Source organism: Clarias gariepinus, chromosome 11 (assembly GCF_024256425.1).
Source record: "Clarias gariepinus isolate MV-2021 ecotype Netherlands chromosome 11, CGAR_prim_01v2, whole genome shotgun sequence".
NCBI lineage: Eukaryota > Metazoa > Chordata > Actinopteri > Siluriformes > Clariidae > Clarias > Clarias gariepinus.
The window spans coordinates 14452210-14462028 of record NC_071110.1 but is presented as its reverse complement, the minus strand read 5'-3'; the positions used below and the strand labels follow the sequence as shown (position 1 = coordinate 14462028).

Here is a 9819-nt window from a genome sequence, read left to right as displayed (position 1 = left end):
GCACATGTCACTAAAATGCAGTATTTAAACCTCAAAATGAAATACAAAATGAGTAAATACTCAAATACCAAATACTGAAAAAAAAGGTCCACTGTAAAAAAAAAAAAAAAAAAGAACCCCCCCTCGCACTAGGCTGGCTACGGGCCTGATATATATATATATATATATATATATATATATATATATATATACTAGAGAGTATGTAATGCTCTGCCCGTGTACATGAGGTGTATCCATGGTTCCATCCGCATGCAGATCCTCACAGCTGTATGCTACTATTTCATGCAAATGGTGTGGTCAGCTTGCTGCTGCTCCTCACATGGCTCCAATGCGCGCACAGTATGACAGGCAGAATAAGGTGACCTCTGTGTCTTAAAATAACAACTAACTGTTGTTTTTGTTGTTGTTATGTAATTACCTAATTCCATATGTGTTATTTTATAGTTTTGAAATCCCCAGTATTGTTGTACAATGTAGAAAATAAATCACTAAACAAAAACAAAGAAATTGGCAAATGACCCAAACTCTCTCTATATAAATACTATTCATATATTATCATAATATCATATAAGTGTATGGCAATAAATTTAGTATTAAAATATTTGCACGTTTTTCTTTTCCTGAAGTGTGTATACATTGGTTTTGGCTGACTCTGTAAATGTGGTTTGTGGCTGCTACATGCTGTGTAATTACTGTACACTCAGTATGATTAAATATTGCAGAAATCTTGGAGCTCAGGAATCAATCATTTATTAAGGAATTAGTCATTAATGAACTTTGTTTTTTTTCTGAGAATTTTTTGAGCTAGTTTTATGTTCTGCGCAGTTGTGTGGTATGGGTGCGGATTTAAATGACAACTGGCAACCCTTCTCCATAAGCTGTAGTGGGCCGTTCTGTGAGGTAAGAATTAAACAAAACAAAACAAACAAACAAACAAACAAACAAACAAATTATTTCTTAAATTTAAAAACCAGCCATGTCTACGTGGCTTGTTTTTCGGATCTTTATTTATAATTGTTTAACACGCATTATCTAAATTAACATTCCTGTTGCAATGGGCTCTTTTTGATCAATGAAAAAAGGTATTTTAGTATGCTCTTTTTTCACATTAATATCAGTAACATCAATAACACCATATACATCACATAAGAATATTAAAGTTCATTTATCTTTTAAATGAGCTTTTCTACACATATACCTACACGCTACACCGTGGCGTGCTTATGTGCTTTTATTTTGACATTAGTTTGCGCGTGGTTTCACAGCAACACCGACTTTTCCCGGGATTTTTGGGACCTGGGCCTTTCTGAGGTAAACAGTTAGCATTGTAGCTATCGACGCGAACGCTAATTTATTACGTTTTAAATGTTTGTATTGTGTTATTTAACTTGTTTTACGTCATATAATATAATGACAATTTAGTGTTTAAAGCTAATTCGCCAAGTCGTTAGTTCGATTAGCTGTCTGTATTTTACGGCTGGTCTATGCTAGTACTTGTTGTACAGCTAGCATAGCGAGTTAGCCTGGTGAGTAGAATTATAATAAAATATATCTTATCTGGAAAGTTTTTTAATATGTGTGTGAATAAAGCTCAAGTAGATAGATTTAGAAGATGGAAAGCATTATAGAGAATAGGACAGACAGACAGACACACACACACACACACACCACAAGCAGTATGCTTATTGTCATAGTGATTAAAACAAAAGTATATATATTTAAAGATTACCAAACAATGTGAGTTTAAACAGCCTGTGGTATTGCAATGAGTTAATGCACTGGTTAAAATACAGTTTTAACTTTACTGTAATTGTAGACCAGGTTTGATTTATCCAGACACTTATATCTCATCTAATTGTCAGTACTTCTTATTCAGAGAAGTGTTAGAAACCTAAAGCTCCATGAAATATAAAAACTAAGTGTTGCATATCAGTTCATCTGGAGGAAGGTGATGCTTACAGTCTAAAACAAGCATCACTAAGTGGCAGTCCGGACCCAGATTGAGTGACAGTTCTATTCAGCCTCTGATGCTTTTCTGATAAATAAGAACAATTAATATACCAGTAATCTTGCAGTTTTTCCTTAAGGTAGGCGTGACTATATGTTATTCAACAGAGCCAATCAATGAACAGTTTTCTCTCTGGGATTAATAAAGTTCTTTAATCTTGAATCTTGAGATAGTTTACCATGTGTAGACAGAGTAAATACACAGAAACGAAAGTGTGACATTGTTTACCCCAAAAAAAGAAACGTAGGCTATAAAAACTAAACTTTCAAATATGAATCAATAAATGTTTATTCTGCGGGAAATTTAAAGCTAGTTTGTCTCTCATGTTCTATAACCTTGGCGATGAATGCTGTAATGTGAAGCACCACTATGAGACAATACACATTGGAGCAACATATCTGCAGCAGTGTGTGGTGAGGGTGTGTAAAGTACCAAAACTGAGAGTATGACAAAAACAACCAGAGTTCTTTTACAGTCATTTACAGCCCAGCAGCGTGCAAATGAAGATTCATTAAAGATTGTTGATTGTATTCAATACAAATACAGCGTAATATACAAGGCCATCAAGGATCAAACTGTCCACATGTTTAATATGGTTACCGAAAAACTGACAAATTTTTATTAAAATTCTGTAAAAAATTTAGAATAGCTTGTAATTTATATACTTACAATGACTTCATATTTAGAGATCTGAATTCTAACACAAACGTGAAATTTGGATTACGTTTTGGTGAAAATTGTATTGACTGGGCCTTCTGAAATTTTATTTCTGTACCACTGCACTACTAGGTGTTTTGAACACCTCAGGAAATTCGTGTTGTTAACTGTTACATGTCTCCTGCCAGTCAGAAAGAGAGATCTTCATTCAGAGACAGAGGACAGAGTGATGCCACCTGTTTCAGATGAAGAACCAGGCTTGGGGCAGGAGGGGACACTAAACCGGGCAGATTGCTTGTGTCCCATCTGCCTGGAGATCTTTCTGGAGCCAGTCACATTGCCATGCACACATACTTTCTGCAAACCCTGCTTTCTGGAGACAGTGGACAAGGCAAATATCTGCTGCCCTCTCTGCCGAAAACGTGTCTCTACTTGGGCTAGGCTGAACAGCAGGAACAAGACCTTGGTGAACACAGAGCTGTGGAGGCGCATTCAGGACGCTTTCCCTACACAGTGCCAGCGTCGATTAAATGGCGTTGGAGAAGAGGAGGAGGATGTAAACGGTAAGTTAGATGTACAGTATGTACTGTGCAAAAGTCCTATGCACCGTGTTGTTTTTTAAGCACAAACTTGTTAAAGATTTTTTTATTTTAGGACTTTATTGTTGAGTTGGTACAAAAGCATTTCTGATTTCCACAATCAGTATTCCAGCGCATAATTAAAAGTTAAAGAAAAATCCTTAAACGGTCATTAAAGCATGGTCAAGACAAATATTTACTTAGTTTCATTAATTACTGTTTCCTTATTTTTTTTTTTTTTACGTATCTTTGCTCCATGACATTTATTTGCATGTCCCTAAGACACTACTGTATATGTGTGAGGAGAGTTTTCAGGGTTGTAATAATACTGAACACAGTTTGCTTTATATATGTGATTTAATCATTTGCAAAACATCAAATGTAGCAGCGTGTTTGATGCTGTTTTTTCTGTGTGTGTGTGTAGTTGTTCAGGAAAAATCTTATACATGTTTTTTTTTATTATCCAAATCTCACATTTTTTGTTGTTTTTTTTGTGGTAAACACAGACAGGGCATTAAAACTAATTCATGGTTTGATACGTTTCTGACTTAGTGGAGAGCACAATGATGTCCCAGTGTAAAAACTGACCTGTGCAGGTTTACCAAAGTTGTGAAAATCTAGGGATGGCAAAATCAACTCAGGCCACCCAATACAGTATTTTCACGATACCCAGATGCTGATTCTATTTGTATTGTGATACAGATACTATCACAATTTAGCTAATATCCAGATTCTAAATGTAACTTTTTTAAATGATTGTTATTTTAAACAAACCCGGCAAATATGTTGCACCTACCACATATAATGTGCTGCTTGCTAGTGTGTGAATGGTTTAGAGAGCGTTACTTGTAGGATTATGGATGATTGGGAAGATGGGACTGCGCAGAGGAAAAGTGTGTGACATCACTTTTTACGACACTGAGAGCCATAAAGTGCACATTTGCATGATGCTATCCTAATCAGACAGCTCCAATTACAACTATTTAAGGCCCCTATAGTAGAGCTGTGTAGGACTGTCATAATCTGATATAAATGATTTGAAAAGAAAGTAAACCGGAGAGGGGATAAGAAAGTTCTGAAAGTACTTTTGTAATTTTGTCCAAACATGTCTTTTTTGAGCTCCGTATCACTCAGTGTTACTAAAACGTCTCTCCTGTGCGCGTGTCTCTGCCTGAACCCCATTGACTTACTACTTCTAACCAATTATTACACCTCCGGAGCTCTTCTACATTTTGGTGGAGATGGGAGTGATTTCCAATTCTAAGAATTTTGATAAATAGCTTATTCCTACTTTTGAAAATAAAACCAAGATGGCGTCATTCTGAGAATTTTTGGCCACTTAGGAGTGATTTCCTACTCTGAGATGCTTAGTAAATACAGGCCCTGGTATTGTTTCAGAGAACACTTGACCCCAAAGTCTGGTTCATTTTAATTATTGAGAACACAATCATTTTAGGCTTGGAAACTGTGCCGAGTCTCCTAGAAAAGATGGTCATAAGAACGATTGCATACTCGGACACAAGTGTGTTGGAGAGCAAGGAGAAATAAATGCAGTGGAACCTCGAATTACGAGTAACGCGGTTTACGAGTGTTCCGCACGATGAGCAACAATTTTGAATAATTTTTGACTTGAAAAACGAACATTGTCTTAGTTTACAAGCGCCGAGTCATGTTTCACGCATGCGCTTGTTGTTTTAACACCCAGCGTCACGTCATCACAAGTGAGCCAACGGTTTTTCTCTCTCTTGCAGCGGAATTGTAGGCAATCGTCTCTCCTGCTGAGTGAACACCACATGCTGTGTGTGTGTGTGTATTGTGCGCGCGCGCGCACACATTAACGGAGAGACCGTTTTTAAAACCGTTTAAAAATGAGCAAGGAACATCGCTAGTCACACTCGCGTGAGCGCATACTAACGGGATCACTACTGTAAAGTAAAAAAACAAAAAAAAAAAATTAAACAGCTCCTCACCTTTGAAAACAATCGCGACAAAGAGGAGTTTGTGTGTTTGTCAACCTGAGAGGAGGGGAGCTGTAAAGCCGAGACCAAAAAAAAAAAACGAGACCTATCGTCTCCCCTGCTGGGTCGTAGTGCTTGCAGTGTTTTTGAGTGTGTGCGTGCACGTGTGTGTGTGTGTGTGTGTGTGTTAATTAAATTGTGCACCCTTATCTATATGACCTACTGGAACAAAGTTTGTACAGTATGTTGTCTTACAGCTTATAGAATCTCGCACTTTAACTGATCAGAATCAATAATTTTTAAGTAAAAGGGTTTGCATTTTCCTAAATGATATTAAATATGTGTACAGTCGATAACCGACTAGGAATTACAAATTAGTAATAATAAGATGCTGATTTACTCTTAGATCAAGTTATATTTAAATGAATGTAGATCAATCCTAACAAACCTACCAAAAACAAATTAACGAAGCTCAAATACTTTAAACAAACAACAAACAAAAATAATTATGCTGTTGAAAATCCTCTTTGTCCTAATTTAAAAACAAAGCAACTAAAAATGCAACTGCCCTCTTGCAGTGTACAAGTTAATTTAATTAAATTCAATGGGCATTGTCGAAAAGCAGCTTTACAGGATCATAAAAATATAGAAATAACTTTGAAAAGTGTGAGGAGGTGTGTATAAATCTCAATTATCAGATTTATGGCATATTGCAGACCCCCTTATCCAAAACGACTCTAATCTTTATCTCAGCCTTATATGAGCTGCAGAGAAATATTATGCAAAACGAGCATTATTGTAATACATTTTTAATTGGGTAAATACAGAGAAATAGCACTTAATTAATGAAAGATGAATTATTGTCTTGAGTGCACTTTCATTTTTGTTAGTTATTTCTAGAGCTGAATAGAATCCTGATGCATAAGCCACATGAAACACAGTGTAACAGCTCTTTCGAGTCATGATCATGAGACTATGCTGCTGTTCTAAAGGTTATCAGTGGGGTTTTATCTTGTTTGTATGCAGTTGTTACAATATATGTTGTATAATGTGTGTGCTCACTGCTTCTACACAGTTGTCTAATACTCATGCGGAACTTAATTTGGGAAATTATGCAACAAATGTAAATTCCCATTAACCTATAAGTCTTTTTTTCTTTTTTTCTTTCTTTCTTTCTTTCCACAGTGTTTATGCAAAAACCCAGAGTTAGTCAGCCAGGTGAGCTCAGGCGCGAGTATGAGGAGGAGATTAACAAGGTGAGAAAAACTTGGTTACTTTATGGATATTGATGACTTGTGTATAAGGAATAACTCACTATTACTGAAAATACTGAACTCAGAATGAAAAATTACTTATCAACGATTACAGGTAGTCCTGTTCAGAGAACATGTTCGTACATCCATTTTGTTCTTAGGTCCATCAAAGTGAGGCTTATATGCCTTTGACACAAATATACAATGTAAAGCATACCAATCCGCTCGACTAAATCTGTCTCCTTTTCCCACACTGCCATTGGCTGCCACTGTGTTGGACTATGAGCTCTGTTCTGTTGAGGATTTTTTTGAAATTAAGATTATTCACCATCATGACAGCTTTACAGGACAGCCATTTTCTATCATCATGTTCCCGGACTGATTAATTAAAACCTATAAGGCCGACATATTTCTCATGCACAAACATACAATTTACCAGACTATACATTCACTTACATGCTGAAAACATTGTCTATAATTGTAAATTGTCTATTTTTTGTACAATACACGTGAGCTACAGAAGTTATTTACAGAAGTATTTAGTTTTACTATTTTATTTGCTTATTTCATGCAATGAGAGTTGACCTTTTATTGTTTGTTTTATATAAAATTTGATTTTCTTTTCTTGTATTTTCTGTCTGACTTGTAAAGTCTGTTTCTGTCTGCAGCAATTGTAGAATTATACAGCATTTTGGTCAACTGTGTTGTTAAATGTGCTTTAAAAATAAATGTGACTTTGACTTTTGACTTAAATGCTTTGTTATACATAAATCAGTAGATCTTAAGGCAGCTGTCTCTGACCACCCTGAGGGACTGCGTTGTGACAGCTCTTAATGACTCACTAGATTTGGCAGATTTAAGTTCTAACTCCATGAATTTTTTTTATCTACTCTTGTGCAACATTTATTTAAGGAACAGGGTCATGTGGTACACTGTTTTTATTTTTTTAGTTTGTAGAGGAGAAGCGAGCTCTTGAGGAGGCAGAGAGGAAGGCCAGTGAAGAGTACATACAGCGCCTCCTAGCTGAAGAACAGGAGCGAGTGGAGGAGGAGAGGAGGAGGCAGGAAGAGAGACAGCTAGAGGATGATGAGAGACTTGCAAGATTGCTCAGTGAAGAATTGGTGAGTGTCCAAACAGTCTTGCACTTGGTTATTCCCTTCAGCAATTCCCTGGTGTTTTTTTTTTTTAAGCAATATTTATTAAAGGCTTTAAGAAAGTCAGCTTCTGTTATTCTTCAAAGTTGTTGTCAAAGATTGTTGACACCACAGTCAGTCTTGCTGAGAGCAAAATAAATGCGTGTGGATTTTACTCTAATACTGATTTTACTCTAAAACTTTTTTTTTTTCCTTTTTTGCGACTGAAGCAACAATTAGAGAATTTAGAGTCACTCAATGTGTTTAACTTTGATTTACTTTGGATTAAAAATCAAGTTGAAGTAGTGTTCAAAGCCACACGATTTACTCATGACAAACATTGTTTATTACTAATCTAAAATCTCAGGCAACGTACTGTGATGGTGTGGCTAGTAATGCCATGTAAAATAATTATGTCAGCTTTAGCTAGTAAAAGAAATATGACTGTTGTATCTTTGTAGAACGCAAGTCCAATTTTGGAAACACAGAGGAACAATAAAGTTAATGAATCTTCCAAGAAAAAGAAATCCAATGTGGGACACATTGAAAAGTGAGTAAAACTTGTTGTAAAGTGCTGTTACTTTTTGACCTTTATGCTTATCACTTAATTTAAAGCATTTCGTTTATAATAACATAGGTAATAATGTTATTTGATTCTTATGTTAATTGTTCTTTAGGTATCTGACGCCTTACACGCAGTCACACTGCGAGACCAAGCAATCTTCTACACGTTTGGACAATAAGGTGCTCATGAATTTAGTTAAATGTAATTTTCAAATAACTGTGTATGTTCTCTAGTTGGTACAAAAATAATCATATCCCACTTCTTTCTTATTCTTCAATTTCAATTCTTTACAATTTCTTCAGGAAAACATTCTGAACACTTCAACCTTGAAAGATGCTTCCAGCATTGAACTGCACTCCTTGGACTCTAGTAATAAACCTTCTACATCAAGCTCAGATCCAGAAACTTGTAATCAACTCTTTGACACTTCCAACATAACCAACAGCTACGCTAAAAGGAAGAGTGCAGATGGCGAACAAGCCGTAACATGTAAGAAGCCCTGTACTTCCCCATCGCCTGCATCTCCTCTTCACGACTGTGCTTTCATGCAGGAGATGGCGGAACAGGAGGAGGGTTTTAGGGTCCGGTTGCAGCAGGAGGAGGAGGACAGAAGGTTGGCGCTGCGTCTGCAGAAGGAACTAAACCGAGAGTACAACGTGGACCGCAGAAAAGGCTCTGCTGATGGGTATTTACTGAGGGAGAAAAACAGCCCTTCATTCAGCAGCAGTTCAAGCCCAGGCGAGGAGAACAAAACAGGGAAAGCTTGTAGTCCGCATTCTTCAAGACAGAAGGTAGATGGACATAAAGCTGGGAAGAGAGCTAACAACCAAGTCGAGGGCAGAAGTCTTAAGACAAGCTCTAATTCTACACCAGTGTCTCCTTCTACATCCTCGTCAGTGCAGAAGGGCAGAAAGCAGACCACACTTACTGAAATGTTTCCGAGTCTGGGCAACTAAGCTAGCTCTGTGAGCATCTTAATCAATCCTTAGTTACCGTTTCCTTATATGTTGTTACATTTAGCACATTTCATATTTAGCCTCTCTTTTTTACTGACTGCTGATTTTTGAAGAACATGGGAATGGTTGAAGTGGAGTGTAACGAATACACAAATCTTTATTTGTAAAAATTGACATGGAAATTTCGCAAACTTTTAATCGCTGCAAAAAAGATGTTTATGCATGGTTCTATTTTTCTGTAAAGTTCTTTTTATTTTAAGGAATAAAATAGTTGTTAAAATCTTTGGTGTGTATTGTCAGGTTACGGAGGTCAGATAGTAATACTTTATATGAATTGCATAACAAAAGCTTCAGAGCCATTTTGACCACACGTACAGTATATGTTGAAATTACTTTCCAAGAAAACACACTATGTTTAGAGAGTCATTTTAAAGTGGAATTGACCTTTGGTGCCTCACTGACTGTATTTCCTTAAAAAAAAAATACCTAGTTGAGACAAACTACCCTGCATGTAGTACCCTTTTTTATTTGTTTCCTAAAACAACACTCATGACTTATTAAAACATTTAGGTAAGTGATTGCAGTAAGTGAAATACACTACCAGTCACCAGTATGGATCTTCTTCTTTGTCTTTCGGCTGTTCCCTTTCAGGGGTCGCCACAGCGAATCATCTGCCTCCATCTAACCCTATCCTCTGCATCCTCTTCTCTC

At 36.5% G+C, this 9819-nt stretch overlaps 1 protein-coding gene across 4 annotated transcripts; it reads left to right on the top strand.

Moving 5' to 3' along the window:
* The first annotated feature begins 866 nt into the window (after positions 1-866).
* On the top strand, positions 867-9390 carry rnf168 (ring finger protein 168). 4 transcript variants are annotated; one of them, XM_053506737.1, is made up of 7 exons: positions 867-900; positions 2854-3228; positions 6387-6457; positions 7405-7575; positions 8049-8137; positions 8265-8331; positions 8455-9390. In XM_053506737.1, exons 2-7 carry the CDS (start codon positions 2895-2897, stop codon positions 9106-9108), a joined length of 1386 nt encoding a protein of 461 aa, XP_053362712.1. In that variant the 5' UTR covers positions 867-900; positions 2854-2894; the 3' UTR covers positions 9109-9390. The 4 variants fall into 4 exon arrangements, with proteins under 4 accessions (XP_053362712.1, XP_053362709.1, XP_053362711.1 ...); XM_053506734.1 differs by lacking the exon at positions 867-900 and adding an exon at positions 1052-1082; XM_053506736.1 differs by lacking the exon at positions 867-900 and adding an exon at positions 1253-1311.
* Positions 9391-9819: the final 429 nt, after the last annotated feature.